The sequence below is a fragment of the Clinocottus analis genome, unplaced genomic scaffold (genome assembly GCF_023055335.1).
Source record: "Clinocottus analis isolate CAN_PGR_092001 unplaced genomic scaffold, fCliAna1.0.p SCAF_7, whole genome shotgun sequence".
NCBI classification, from domain to species: domain Eukaryota; kingdom Metazoa; phylum Chordata; class Actinopteri; order Perciformes; family Cottidae; genus Clinocottus; species Clinocottus analis.
In genome coordinates this window covers 10656341-10672342 of record NW_027176229.1, presented here as the reverse complement: position 1 = coordinate 10672342, position 16002 = coordinate 10656341, and the positions used below count along the sequence as shown (strand labels likewise).

The 16002-nt window shown below is 38.0% G+C and overlaps 1 protein-coding gene across 2 annotated transcripts in view; it reads left to right on the top strand.

Annotated features, from left to right (window-relative positions):
- Positions 1-461: 461 nt before the first annotated feature.
- Positions 462-16002, top strand: part of si:dkeyp-14d3.1 (transmembrane protein 132C) — a 111585-nt gene continuing 96044 nt past the window's right edge. For both annotated transcript variants that reach the window (XM_068605243.1, XM_068605242.1), the window contains exon 1: positions 462-880. In XM_068605243.1, coding sequence (XP_068461344.1) covers positions 835-880 — 46 coding nt within the window. In that variant the 5' untranslated portion in view covers positions 462-834. The remainder of the gene's footprint in view (positions 881-16002) is intronic.

The following is a 16002-nucleotide window of genomic DNA, read 5'->3' as shown; positions in this document are numbered from 1 at the left end:
GACTGTGCGTAAGCTCCACTGAAACTGTAGCCTTTTGCCTGTCTACATAACCATCGTAAGATGAAGGCTTGAAAGCGGACTTCAGCAGGTAATTTGAAGCACTTGGTGCCAAAGTGTAATTAGAAGTGGCAGCTGGATATTTGGTTGCAGAGCTCCGCGCGCTCTGCTGCTTGCTGCCAGAGTTGCGCTCGGGACTTGCCTGGAAGCGGATGTACGCTGACCTGTGTAGCAATTTAAACTTCTTTACTTTTATATATTATACCATACATGGTGCCGGGAGGGAACTGCTTCTGTTCGTCCCCAAGTGTCGTACTTTACGCACTGCATAGCAGCCAACTCCAAGTGCCCGGTGATGCGGAGGAAAGCAGAGCATACAAACTGACCAACTGAGGACAAGGGATTGAGACGCGTTCAATGTGGCTGTTCTTGGAGACATTTGTTTTTGAAGAATCATTGTGAAGATGTATAATAACGGACGTCTCCGGACTGATCATTCTGCCAGGCGTCCCAGCGTCTTTCTCTTTTAAAAATGCTTCAAAGAGTAATTCAAAGCTGCACGCAAGTTTCTTCTCTTCAGTTCTTGAATTGTCCAGACAAAAACAACTCGATAAGACGCACGTGAAGAGGATTTTGCTTGACTGTTTCACACGCACTGTGCTTTGTTAGCATTTACAAATAACTGGATGAGGCATTAGACATTTTATGCCAGAAATATGATTTTTTAATTTTTACTAATGAGGCTGCAAGAAGGACTTTTTTCTTTGAATTAAGCCATTTCGGCTTCAATCTATTTTTGGGGGGAATTCGTGTTTTCCCACACTGGCTCAAGGAAACATGTTGCATATCCTTGCACTTCAGTCGGCGGTGTTACTTTTTGGAGGTAAGCACATTATCATTAAATCTGCCTTTGAGCCTTCTATTCCATTGTTTCCACTGAGGATATCATACATAATATGCATCCAGACATGAAGAAGTTAAACAGAAACTATCACCGAGTTCAAGCCAGATATTTGGGACAAATCCTACCTGACACACGGGGGGACACACTGTGGGTGTCAATTTGCTCTAATTCATATCTGAATATATGAGCCACACTGTGTTATTTTGCGTGGTATCTAATTAAGTTATACTCCATGACAAAAATCAGAGTCCGTATCCGTTCAGATTTGCATTATGTATTATGAAGACCCCTCTCCCCCCTCCCTGCACCTGTACAACATACCCAAAGCAGTTGTAGCCATAAATGACATTTATCTCATGCATATTTCAATATGACAGGGATTCTCTTGTGCAACAGAGGCATTGCGGCTTTATTACCTCTTGGCTTGTCAGGTTCAAACATCAACATTCATCTCATACTCATTTCATGGAAAAAGTTACAGAGAGGTGCAGTGGTGAGATATCAAATCACAACATGACATATACAGTGATCATTACTGCATTCTGTGGACATATATTTTGCAGGATCTTTTCTCTATCTTTTTGACTTGCTAAACAGTAATAATGTAAGTTTTGCCCGTCATTCAGTACCACAAGGAAGAGAGTGACGTTTATTTTGGTTGCTTTACAGCCCGAATGCACAGATCTAGAGGCCACTGGTGGTCTGGCAAATGATTCCCTTCTGTTGTTTGAGTTAACCAGAAAAGCCTGCTTATAAACATCATGTCTTTATGTTTAGATTGTTTAAGTTTTGCAGCTGCAAGTATTACATTTAAAATCAACTGCAATGAAAAACATCTTTCGTTCCAAGAATCACCATTTGATTATTCAAGCAAAAGTCTATTGCAAATCATGTGTCAGTTATCAAAATGAAAAAAACACCGATATTGATTTCCATGTAGAATTTAGAGGTCATGCATTTCCAGAAGTTGATGTTAACACACAAGCTGCATTTCACACGTCTTTTATGAACGTACACCTTGATTATGCTTATTTCTCACCGCTTAGAGAATGACATCAGTGCTGACTCACTGACTGAAAGTGCAGGGTAATGATGTTTGCTATATGCAAAGGCCTTCTCAGTAACCATACACAGTATGATCCTAATTGAGCATTGTGTGTCATAAAGCTGCAGGACTCAGATCCTGGGAATTGATAACACACTCCAGGAAATGAGAGGATCAAATCCATGCTAGAAAAATGCCTGCACAGCATAATGAAGCCCTAATTAGGGAGTGAAACCTTCTGGTATTCTGGTGTCACTGTGACTATACACTTTATTTGGAAAATTTATCAGCACAGAGACATGAAATATTGCCTCGGTGTCATCGTGATAAAGTGAAGATAAAAGGTCTAAAGGTATTTTTTTTCTTCTGTTTTTAGAGAACTGGCCTTATTTAATATATTTTAGAAGTATGTCCTCTCTATTGATTGCACCCGCTAGGTGTGTTCCAGTGAGACACCTCGCTGGGATTCCTGAGTGGAATTTCCAATCTTCCCTCCCGTCGTCTTATCCTTGAGCTTAACATGATCCAAAAGGGGATAAAGCAAGGATAGCCTTCAGTCTACATCTTTAAGTACTAAGCACCATGCTTTCTCTTGTCCCTACTATGTGTCTGTCCTCATGCGTCTATATCCCCGACAAAGGATTGGGCTTGTCCTGTAGTAGTATTTTTGTTTGGAACACCAACATTTTACCGACCCAGCAGAGGTTCTTTCTCTGGCTCTTTCTCAGCGGAGAGTTTTTATCTGTAATTATCCTCTGAAAGATCCACTGCTGTGGTCCTGCACCCCTGCGCCGTGGCATACATCCAGCTCCTCTCCTCCTGCCCCTGGCATTATCTTAAGCCTTGCAACTCATGTCCTTGAGCCAGCAAGGACCAAAAAATGAGAAAAAGGGTTGACATGGCCCAGAAAATGGGTTGTTTTTACGAGAAAAAGAAAAATATTACAAAAATCAATGGACTAAACGACATCTGTATGACATGTTGGGTTTAAAATCTCGACAGTCTTGTTGTCTTTGTTAGCATACTGTCACGTGTGTGTTTCTGTCGTTACACAACATCAAATTGGCATTAAACTACTGATGTTTTTTTGGTGAATTAAAGATGACCACAAGGCCTAATTTTATCAGCATTCTGGTGGACATTTTCATCCTGACTTTACTCCTCGCCGTTGTGTTTTACAGTAATAGATGTAAATATGAATAAAGATGATTACAGAAAATCTCATCGAAAACCACTATTTCTAACTTTAGTTTCAAACCATTAACAGATTAGTGATTATTTTTGTATAAGAAGCATATTATCATTAACGTGTAAATTAGTCTCTGTCTTAAAACTCAAGACCTGGAATATAATTGTTCTTGTTTGTTGGCATTAGCTTGGTTATGGTGTTTGTTTACAGATCAGAGAGCATGAAGAGAACCGAGGTAATCCCTTGCTTGCTGGTATTGTTATCAAAGCTATCTCACAGCTACGCTTCGAGCACACTGTGGTGCACTTTTTTGATTTGTGAGGGAGGACACTGATAAAAAGAGGCAGATTTTTCCCTTCCCTCAAATCCAATTTTGCTGTAGCTCGAGTGTTTTCCGCAGTTCTCTTCATGGAAGGAGAAAAGAAAGGAGAATTACAGCTTAAGCAGGGTTTGGACTTCTCTACCGTGTGATTACTAACCATCACAAATGTTTCACGCCAATGGTTTGTGTGTCAAATTGAGCACCTTTGTTCGTTTAATGACCGTAAACACACTGAGTAGGTGGACTCACAAGTAAATCTCTTGTATTGCTCTTTTACACTCATAATACTTAGAGTGTCTGTGGGAGGCATGCATTGTAGCTTTCCAATCACTGAGTTTTTTTTGCCCCCATAAATTCATATATCATCAGTGTAATGTCCTATAATATTCCCTCAAAGCGCATCTGCCTTGCGTTAATTGCCTCTTTATAACTGTCCATGAGCTCACATTCAATTTAATCAAGTTTCATGATTGGGGAAGGTGAATGGAAGAAATCTGTGTAAAAGCTTTAAACAACTATCCCCTGATGAGAGAAAGCACAAACACTGCAACATGCTGATGCAGTGTTTGTGCTTTCTCTCATCACTGGGTAGTTGTGTCTGAACTGAGGACTTCCTCCTCATAAATCTGTCGGGGAGTTCACAGCCAGGCTGTGCGCTCCTGTCGTGCTGTGTCGACTAGATGTGGTGCACCAGAGACCACTAGTTTGTGTCAGACTGCAGGCTGTCTATAACACATACTTTCACTGTTGAGCATGAACTCAAGCTGTGCTTGAAAATTCAATTTAGAATTGCTCGATATCATATTTAGAAGTCCTAATTTAAATGATTTGTTTGACATGATTGTCTTGTGTGGTAGAATAAAGAGTCTAGAGCTGTAGGATGTAACATCGGCACGCTAACAGGCTCACAATAAAAATTGTCACCATGCTGATGTTTGTTTGTTTTGTATGCTAAGATTGACCAACTAACGCTAAGGCTGTTGTAGTGACATTAGGTTTGCAGACATTTGGTCATAAACCAAAGAATTGCACAAATCAATATTTTGACCTGATGGTGGCGCTAGTTAAAAAGACATGGGACCATCAACATTTTTAAGATTCATTGTCTGGGTGCCACAAATAATGCGCACCAAATTGCCAAAATTGTAATTGTCAACCTCCTTGTTGAACTCAAGGAAAAGTCAGAGGACCAACAGAGTCTGCAGGATCCTCTCCCCTACCATTAGCATGGCTTAATATCTTACTGAGAAGTCACTAAACAGATCACAAAGTACGATTTAAGTACGATTTCAAGAGTATTCTTAATGCAATACCGATAAAAGAAATTGTTCAAAAAATTATTTTGTTTGCATAACACTCAATAGCTTAGTGTAAAATACTCTTGTTTGCATTAGTTTGTTTCATAGGCATTCATAAAAAATCTATTGTGTTGTGAAATGTGATGCTTTCTTTCTTGCAAATAACATCCTTATAGCTTACAAAATGTGAATGTACTCTTCAAAAAAAGCCAACGATTTTGAGGTAGTTTAGTTTTTTTTCTGCATGAAAGAGAGAGAAAATACATGTGCACTGTTTATTGTAATGTAAAAGCTATTGAATCATAAGATATTAGAAAGAAAAGCATTAAAGTAATGAAAGGATAATGTATTTCCTTCTTTTATACAGTAATATAATGCTGTTAGTCTTAAGAAGCTTTCTCTGGAAAAAAAAATATTCTAGGACAATATCCCACAATATTAGATATTAATCTAATATATTCTGCATCAAGGGTTACAGTAAACAATATGAATAAACCCAATAACATAATTTCCTCGTACTGTAATTTTGGGGTTTCAGTGCAAGCACAAATGTTAATTTATGCTGAATTAAATATAATACTATGTAAATAATATTACATATAGAATCACACTCTTTGTAAAAAATATTTGGTACGGGGCATACTTAGAAATATTTAATATTTTTTTAGCCAATTATAGCATTGCTTTTTATGCGCTGTTTCATGCAGAGTCTTGCTTCCTTCCTGTCAGCGGAGATGCATCCATAACTCAATTGGTTATGCATTTTTTATTTGAATAATCACAGGCAGGTGGCTGGACAATAGGCTGTCACTACCTCTGAGAGAGAGGAGCGCTTGGTTGTGTGCGGAGCTGTCACTGTCTATCAGAGGCATCAGAGCTTAATGCATTAGAGGCAATGATCTGACAGGTACATATTGTCAAGGCCCATTGACTTCTTTGTGGTGTGGCTGATTGATTGTTGAGATTATGTTAAAATGGAAGGCGTGCACCTCTTTGTGACTCAGAATTGTGTGCTCATGCAATAATGCCGAACAACAGCCTTAAAACTATCATGCATTTACATTTTAACCCATAAACAGTCCATTTTGTTTGTGAATAATCACTATGGTCTGCTGCTGCTGCTGCTGCAACAAAGCTGAAGAGTTGGTTGTGCCCTCTCATCTGTGAAAGCAAAACATTGTGCAGCTGCATGAGGAATGAATTATGGTAGATGGAAAGGTGCTTCTGACACAGCACATTTTATCATTTGAAACAAACACCATTATTAGAATATGAAACTATTTTGGAAACAAATTACTGTATGGATGGAATCAACATATCTATTGTCAGCGAAACAACTCTGGGCTTTTACATTAGCGGGGCATGGCATACTTATAGAGATATATAGATAGAAAATTGTTTTATTCATCCAGCAAAGGGACAATTTTTCGCTACAGAAGCATTTATAGATACATGGCAATCAAAATGTCAGGTCGGTGGTTGATCAGTTTAAATGAGCCACCAGTCTGTTTGACAAAATATCAATTATCCTACATGCTTAACTTGTACTTTAGGTAGCAACGGTGGTGTCTAACAGATACTTCATTAGTATTAATTAACATTTATGTTATCATATTGGTTTGCAGGAACAAAGTATCACTAATATACATAAACAGAGCAACAAAGCACTATCACTGTGATAATACAAATATGGTACAATATCAGTTGCCATCTAAACAAATAACTTAAAATCAACTCTACTGCAGATGTTTCATTATACAAAGATGTTCTTGAGAGATTAACTAATGGATATATTTACTTAAATTAAAACTTGTATTCATGTAAACATTTTTTTTCAGTCATGATACATCACAAATAGTCCTCATCAGTACTGTACATCTAAACATGTTACATGCTTGGATAGAGAGTTTCGTATGATTTAGTTTGACTGCTGCATTGCAGTAATCTTCATGAGAACCTGACCCATAAATCGTGTGGGCCAACATATTCAAGTTCGGCCATGGTGGAAGTGGCGATGTGTGAGCATTGTTTATACTCGCTTGCGAGGTACTGTGGCGCAGGACTCTACAGACGCATGTATGCTCAACGCGTTGTTTGTTGCAGAATAGCAAACAAACTAAATATTGTGTGAAGAAGCAATAAGTCAACATGTCAGCAACCTCACGGAGCAATATTAGCATCCATGAGAAGTCATGTTTCAGGACACCACCAAATGTCGAATACTACTTTTCCTTTTAACTGTTTTGGTCTGCACAAAATCCTGAGGGAAATATCTTGTTCTTTCCGTGCTAAATGGTACATTATGTTCATTAGCCAGTTTGTTTGTCTGCTGTTTTGTGCTTGGCAGGTTACAAACACTGGGTTTATCATTGAAAACAGCTGCATTCGACTGCAAACACAGTTGATGAGATTGAATTAAAACAGTAAAGTGAAAAATGCTCTAAGGGGAACCAAGTCAGTTGGGTTCATCGCCATTACATAATTCTTAGAGATAGTCCTTATACATTGTCAATATATAGTATAATATTGAGTGGTCCAGCTCTAATGACCACATTTAAGGGATCCCGAAACAAAATGTTTGCTTATATTCTGTGTTTATAAAGACAATATAAATCATTCACTGACAAACTTCAATGCAAATACACAATTCATTGTTTTATTATACATAGGTTTTTCTAAATATGCATTCAAGTTTGACCAACTGGCAAAGTAAATTTCAAATGTTGGGTGTTGATCATGAGATGTGATGAATATTTGCAGCTTTGATTTTTAAAGCTGATACCCAGCAGAAATAGGTTGACAACAATAATTTGTTCCTTCAGTACAACTTTGTTAAATGTAAATGATCTAAAGTACGCTCTGACCATTGGCTACATGGTACTTGGTGTAATTGAAATGCCAGTGTATGTCTGCGTCCCCGATTGGTCTCGACACAATCACCGGTTCCTAATCAGTGTGAAAGTAATACCACCTCCGAGTACAATCAGTGTACAAGTTAGTCAGCAGTGGCTCTAACTTAATGAACTCCCTCGAGAGAACTCACTGAGTCAGCGTGATGATGTTCATAGACAAAGAGGACAAAAGTCCTCTTAAGCACATTCACATTCTGGATCTAAAAAGCATTGCCCTTATATATCCTGGTCTTCTGTATGTGGAGCAAGGATTTCATGCTGTCCTCTTGCCCTGGGCTGGCTGTCCAGCCTGCAGTCCTCAGCATTTGGCAGCTTGGAGTGTCGATGCTTCGTTGTTTCTCTCATCCTGGTGGACAGTGAGCTGATGACGAGGGAGGATTAGATTTGTCCAGTCACAACATAGACAGCATGGCAATAGTGAGTCATTGGCCCTGGGCCTCAGTGGTGTCGCACAGGGCCAGGAGGGGAAGCCCTGGCAGTGAGCGAACCCGGCCGCAACTCGTTCTGAATGACTATCTGTTTCTGCAGATTCTCCTCTTAACCCTTGAAATTGAAAAAAAGCCATACGACGCAGAGACAGAAGGACCTCAATGATAATGATGGGTTTGCCTAAAATATTAAAGTTGAATTCAAATTGGGAAATTTAATGTATGTTACCGCTACACTGAATGGTGTCTTTTCATACTTGTGTCATGGCTTGATTGATGACAATGTTGGTCGGCCTGTTTCTCTATTACCACTTTGGCCCAGACTGAAATATGTGTACAGACATTAATGGTTCCCAGAGGATGAATCCTAATGACCAGAACTCTTATTGATTCTGCTTATTGGTTCAGTTTCTTAACAAAACTGTTGTTGTTTCTTTTTGATTATTATTGTGAGAAAAGAAGACAATTAATTAGGAAAAGAATCAACATTGTTTTATTCTTCTTCTATGTAAACAAATCATCTTTTTTGAGCAACACTACAAGAAGTTCCAACATCTTTAAAATACATTCGCGGCTAAACAATTAGCTAAGTGATTAGCTTTAATTTATGTACCTATTCTTATTAGCAAACTCTGTATGGCCAAACCGTCCGAAACTGTGCATGTTTGCAGAGTCATGTCCTGCTTGTTTTTCAAATATTTAGATACATTGCTGGTATTACATACTTTCCCTTACATGCAGGAGTTTTATTGCATTTGTGACAACAATAGTTATCAGCATCTACTGGATCAAAAAATAGCCACACTTTATATATTTTTGTTCTCCCTGCCATGATGTGTGTCTGCCATGAACTGATTCTCATCAAGAGCCATGATCGGGCCAATATTTTAATTAAAATACTTTAGTTTATGCTTTAGTTTGTGCAAAATTCCTGCTTATGAGCAAATCTTTACATAGGAATTACACTTTGAATAAGGTTCCTCTTTACCTGGATTTAGTGTGTTTTAATCTTCTATAAAGTCAAACGTACATTACACTTCGACTCTGGACTGCAGCCGCAGAATGCACACACAATGGCATGACAGCAAAGTAAAATTATGAAAGAGAACCCTGGCTTCTGGGCTAAAAGTTCAGAAACGTAGACTGGATGCAGATCATTGTCTGTGTTGAAGGTGCTGGTTAAAACCTTATAATTGACTCTGACCTTTATTGGCAGGCAGTGGAGGGAGGATAACATGGCGGTAAATTTTGCATCCATTAAAAGCTGAGCAGCCTTTTTCTACAGCAGAAAACAATAGTACAGACTCAAATAAATATACAAGCATTTTGACAACAGAAGTCATACATTTAAAAAAAATCATGTGGCCAAATAATATTAAGATTTGATTCTAATCATTTTTGGCGGTGGAATCTATTTGGCAAAATGCTGAATTATGATGGAGGCCTTCACATGATTCGCTCAGAGGACACTAACTATTCAAGCCAGGGATAAATGCAAACAAGCAGTTGGCAAGTGCTTGCTCTGCTGGGTTGCAGTTGATTAATATTGCTGTCTTGTTTCATACTGTTTTCGCGTTTTCTCTGAGAACCTTGAAGATTGTTGTGTGAATGCCCCATAATTAGATGTTTTGGGACTGAGGCAACTGCTGAAATTGAGTGATGTAATCAGTGTTCCATCCTTAATTGCCCATGCCATGTAGAGGATGGGTAATTTAGCCCGCCAGAGTGAAGAAACCACAAGCTTTTTACCAGTTGATGAAAAAAAAAACATCCTATAGAGCATTTCTCTGTCCGGCTGCATTTTGTATAGCCAGCCTGGAGGGACTAACACCAGCGTATATTGCTTTGACAGAGGATGCAAAGTTTATCACACAAACTGGGCTACCTTCTATTTTTGAAGCAAGCATGACTGCTTCAACAATATCCATGCCAAAGGACAGGGGAAAGCAGATAAAAAAGCACCGCATGATAAGAAGAAAGGATTCGTAAAACAACTGAGTATGTTGCTCTTATCTCGTCTTTTCTGAGATGGAAGCCTGAGTTGTTCATCCAAAGAAATATTCTGGACCTGACCTGAATGTCTACAACGCAACTTTTGTCCCAATGATAAATATGTTTGGAAATATACAGTGAGCTGACCAGCAGATAGAGGTGGGTTGATCTCCGAGACACCAGTCTCCTGTGAATGAAGACAGATGAGAGGTGAAGAATCCCTCTCTGTGATATGGCACAGTAAACATGAGGTCACCGCCGAGACAAACAGTGAGAGACAAAAAATACAATACGGATCCTCTCACACAAAATACAGAGTCCATAAAACCTCAAAAAGTGTAGGGTAGAGGAAAATCTTACCCATTATTTGATAAAAGTTCAGGAGTTGCTCACAATTTCACAGAAAGACCTGGGAACTTGTGATTTATTTTTCGGTATATCTCTTCATGTTGTAAGAAATAAGACGATGCTGTAACAACTGGGCAGCAGCGACAGATCTCAATATGGATTAAGAATTTAATTGCATTCATGTTTGTGGTCTTGGTTTCATTTGTCATATTTTATTTACTTTAACACTGATTTAAATGACCGAATGAAACTGCTCTGTCAGTTTTATCGGCTCTAAATACTGCTTGAATTGAAACCAACAACAAAGCTAGGCCTGGATCCATTTTCAGTCAAGCCATAGTGCGATGTGAGCAACATGGACCAGTCAAATAATTTATTGATATTGGATATGCATATGTGGCATTTCTTTGAAAGCTAATGCAGCCAAATCACCTGCTACACTGTGCTCTTGACTGCCGATCCAACTCTGTTCTACTTTTTCTTCATTAGCTCTTTGCAGTTCAGACCACCAGAGAAAATGAATCAAGCCTTATAGCATAGACGTGGAGAATAACTTGCAGTCAGGCATTTGAAAAAGGTTTTTTTTTTTTTATTTCACAGGTTTTACAGTATTATGCTGACAAGAACCCCATAATCATCCAATGAGCAAGTTAGCTGTCAGTCCATGTGACTTCATGCTTGGTTTGTTTATAAATAAGGAAGTGGGAACCCTGGCTGCACAGAACTGAGATGCTGAATCCTTTAGTTTGGAGAATGGAAACGAAATTACAGTCCTGCGAACAGCCCCAAAAGGCAATAGCCTTTTGCAATAGCATGTTATACAAACATGTTTTTGCAGGTCCTGCTTTTGGTGTTGAATCTTAAACTTATTAAATACAAACAGCTCTTTTGATATTACATTTACTAAGATATCACTGTCTTGTCTTGGGCATGAAAGGCATACAGATTTTTGGCAACACTGGTAATGTAATGATGTTTTTATAGCACATTTTTCAGCGCATCACCAAATTTATGACGGGAGGCAGCTTTGTCAAAGTTATACAGTTAGTAATATTTTACACCTGGAAGCACCATAACCTCAGCTGTCTGATAGAGGCTGAGCAGCACCACTGCAGCAGTATTCAGTTGATAAGGATCAGTTGATAATAAACTATCTCACCTGAGTGTTTAATGGTTTTCAGAGTAATGTCAGAGCTTGTCGGAGATATGTGGAGACATCCCAAAAGCCCAAAGGTCATTATTATCTGCAGTAATAGTGTTTCACATCACACTACTCCAAAACTTATTTTTGGACTTCAGTTAAATGTTTCACAAGGGACATCGGGGACATGTGATGGACAGGGTTCGCACTTTTGCAAGTGAGCTAATTTGCTAGCATATTTACTTTGGGCTGTGCAAGATGGCTCTCATTACAGTGTTATGGACGGCACAGGCTGTGGGTTTAAAAGGTGCTGTTTTATGTTAAAATAAATAGATTTTCAGAAGAATTTATGTTGAAGATGTATGATGTGTGTCTCTGCTACATTACCATTAAGCTGTGTTATTTTTCTGGGTGAAATACATTAAAACAGTAAAGGGAAAAATCTGCAATCAAACTTTTCTAAATCTAATCAACTAGAAGTTATGTGTAGATGAATGCAAGTTTATAGTTGGTTCCTCGAATTTGTACAGTTGACCTTTTATTTGTTGGTAGTGTACATCCTCATTACAGTTATAGGATACTTTCTTTTAATGCTAAATATAGATCAACTAATAAGGAAATGGGTCAGTACTATAGTAATAGACTATACTTCTTACTATAGTAATAATAATTAATAATTGTATTTGTAGAGCACATTTCACAGACAAAGAGGTCACAAAGTGCTGTACAGATTAAAAAACACAGTAAAAAAAGACATTAAAAGATGGAGCAGCAAAAAACACATTAAAAACAACTACAAAACAGATAAAAGTAGATAAAAACAGGTTGTAGGTATTTAAACAAACGCCAGCATAAACAGGTAAGTTTTTAGTTGTTTTGTAAAAGACTTTGCTGAGACAGCAAACCAAATTTGTACCGGTAAAGTGTTTCAAAGCTTAGGAGCTACTTCCTCAAAAGCGAGTGTGTTGGACGGACAGAAGATTTAACTGGTTGGACCTGAGGTTGCGGGCTGTTGAATATGGGTGGAGTTGTTCAGCCACATATGATGGACTCATTAGTGCTAATTAACAAGCTAATGCTTCAGGGACCATTTTGTTTTGCATTCCATATTGATTGCCTTCTTACAGTAACGGCAAACCAGCTCTCAAGAATAATGAAAAGTTGCACACGACTCCTATAGCTGTCTGCATGGTGACGTGACCCTCACATTGCAGCAAGGTCTAACGGCTAACAAGATTAATTAAATATGCCAAGATTAACTTATTTTTCTTTCCTTTTTCACAGCAAGAGCATGAGGCTTCATAATATTTGCTGCTCCCCTCCCGTCTCTGTTTTCCACAGGGGTTCAGTCTAACGTTAGTTAGCCAGGAAAACCTGTGGTGCTAGATTGGCCTATTGAGGATTAACTCAAACAGTAATATTGTTCTATTGTTCTTGTATGCAGAGCAGCTCTGCATACAAGAAATGTTTGTCGAACCAAAATTATAATTAGCTTCTGTTCACTTACCTATTTTTTTTTCTCAAAACAATGGAAAGCTCATGTCTGAAAATTTCGCTCAACAGGAATCGTCTAGTCTTCTAGGATTCCTACAGACTTGTTTGCTGGAGGACAGAGTGAGTTGCTGTCAGTCACTAAAATACAAATCAGCTTGGCAGCTGGACAGGGAGGCTTTTGTAAATAAAATGTGCCCCGCCGCATTGTGAGTTGGAAATATTTTGTGAAAACGAACACTTTTTATCGGTGAGTGTGAAAGCACACCGATGTTCCTTTTGATCTAGTCTTAAATGGAAACATTTCACCAGCTTACTTTTTCTGACCCAGAATAGATCAACTTGTCCATGCAGTTTCCAATCTGACAGGTTTTAGGTTAAACTGCAGGTTGAGAGCCAACCCATCTCATGCTTTTAGTAGAAGTTGCAGAAGTGGCAGAACGAGACAGTGTTGACCAGATGGAGACTTTTATGTTACACAGAGAATGAGGATAGAGCTTGATGAGTGCATGTGTGGAGGTTAAATGTTAAAGTCCCTATAGACCTACAAGTAAAAGATTCCTATATGTGTTTTCATTTTGTCTCTTTGTACAGTTTAGTGCAGAATGTGCAGCGCTCACTTAGAGCAGAAAATAGAGACCATGACCTGTTTTAAACGACAAAAAGACAAATCCAGAAAGTCAGTGCGGAGTGCAACATCAACCGTTGATGATAAACACAGTGTTGCTAGTTGTTAGCAAGTTTGAAAACTAAACTATTAATAGTGGAAAACAAATTGTCTGTATGACAGCAGGGATTTGTCCTTTCGGACCTATAGGCGGAATCCCTCCAAACCTCGGACCCGTGGCCGTAACCTCTGTATCGTAAAGGGAAAATAGAGAAGGTCGACTTGAAGAATCCAGGATTGAATCTGATGTCGGATTGTGCAAAAATATCTATATAGCTTACTAATGCAATATTTTTTTAAACGATAGTGTATCAATATATCCGTGAAAAAAAAACTCTGTTTTAAACAGATTACAAATGTCCTTTAAATTGCCTTAAATCCCTAAAAGTGTCAATCAAAGTCAAAACACCGCGGTTGTCTTTTCCAAACTCCTTATGATTTCTCCTTCCCATCTTTCCTTGACCCTGTGACGTTTTCCACAGAGGTTAAGGAAAAGTGGTCGGGTTAGACGTCAGGAGTTAATCTTTTGACTATTTGACAGCATAGTGTCGGCTTTTCAAAATGGCCTTTTTCTTTGTTTCGCCGGTGAATTCTGTTATCAAGACTTCACCATATATAATATATTATAACTAATTAGTTGCTATTCAATGATGAACTATTTTTGTTACTGTAAGCTGTCTAAGAAAAGAAAAAAACTCACTGCAACAACTTTATTTTTATGCCAGTGAGATAGACTTATATCCAGATTTTAAATAAAATCTAACTTGTTTTAACTATGGATTGGATTTCCTAATGATTGCTATGCAAGGCTGTTTGACTTAATTCAAGGGTTGGGTGTATGTTAGGTTAGGTTATGTTTGTCTAGACACACAGAGAATGCCTGTTACAGGACCTCCTGTATGCTTTGATAATTGCGTTAAGTTCTGAAATTTCAAGACAAAACAGTATTACCTTTTTGTTTGTTTTAGGCTTTTGGCTTACATGACGGTACATTCTCAACATGACCTTGTTTCAAAACATCAAATTTCAAGGTTTAGACTTCATTCTAGTGAAAATAAGTATAGGTAATACATTGACTATGGATAAGCACATCGTACAACTCCATTTCAAAACATACATTCTCAACATGACCTTGTTACAAAACATTACATTTCAAGGTTTAGACTTCAATTCAGTGAAAATAACTATAGGTAATACATTGACTATGGATAAGCACATTATACAACTCCATTTCAAAACATCCACATCCCTTTCAAATGCAGCCATTTGTTGATAAGAACTAAGCTCAAGTACAACTAAGGCTGAATGTCATTATTTCTGCAGGTATTAGTTTATTAACCAATGGACAAATTGAACGTTTAAGATGTGGATGGGGCTAAGAAATAGTCAGAGTATCACCAAATTCACTAGTATTCATCCTTTGGCCATCCTGAACATGTGGCAATTTTATACTAATCTGTTGAGTACATTTATCTCACTCGATAAATACAAGTTTTTTGTGTGCTGGTGGTGCTATGAAGGAAAAGCCAGATGTCATTGTTTCAAGCGAAGAAAGCTCATATGGAAACAGCTTTCATTCAAATGTGGGCATTTTTTGTGGCCGTTTGCCAATAATAGCTGTATTCTACTTCCACACTATGAAGTACATAGAGCTAATCATCAAGCTGCCCTGTCGCAGTTAAAACATTAAAACAAGAAGTTAGGAAACTAACAAAAATACTGATAATGTCGCTCATACTGAAATTTTGGAAACTAACTTAAGAAAGAGATAGAAAACTTCCTTTGATCTAATGTTTTTTTGTCTGGAGTTTTCAGACCCACGGCTATGAGCAGCCTCATTTCTGTTGACTAAAGTTGTTAATTTGTCACTACATATACAATAAAATACTAAGAGGGATTACTCTCTGTGATAGTGGGACAAAGCTTAAGGTATTTGGCTTTCAACTGTCGAGTCTTAAACGATGAAGCTTCACACAAGCACTTTCAAAGCGATCATTCTTGTGGACTTATGAGGTCTTTTTGTATCAATATAGATTTAAAGGTTCAAATGATTTTGCAGTGCATGATTGTTGGCAGATGCCTTTTCCTGAGCAATAAGACACACCAACATGTGTTTGTGTATCTATTTGATTGACAGCTGACAAAGATGGACTCTATAGCCAACCAGAAACTCTTCAAAAGTTTGTTTTCAAATTTTCTTCCTTTCCAATTGACTTTCTGCGGATTACTTTGTGCAAATGATTAGAGGGTCATAACTCTTAATCTCTT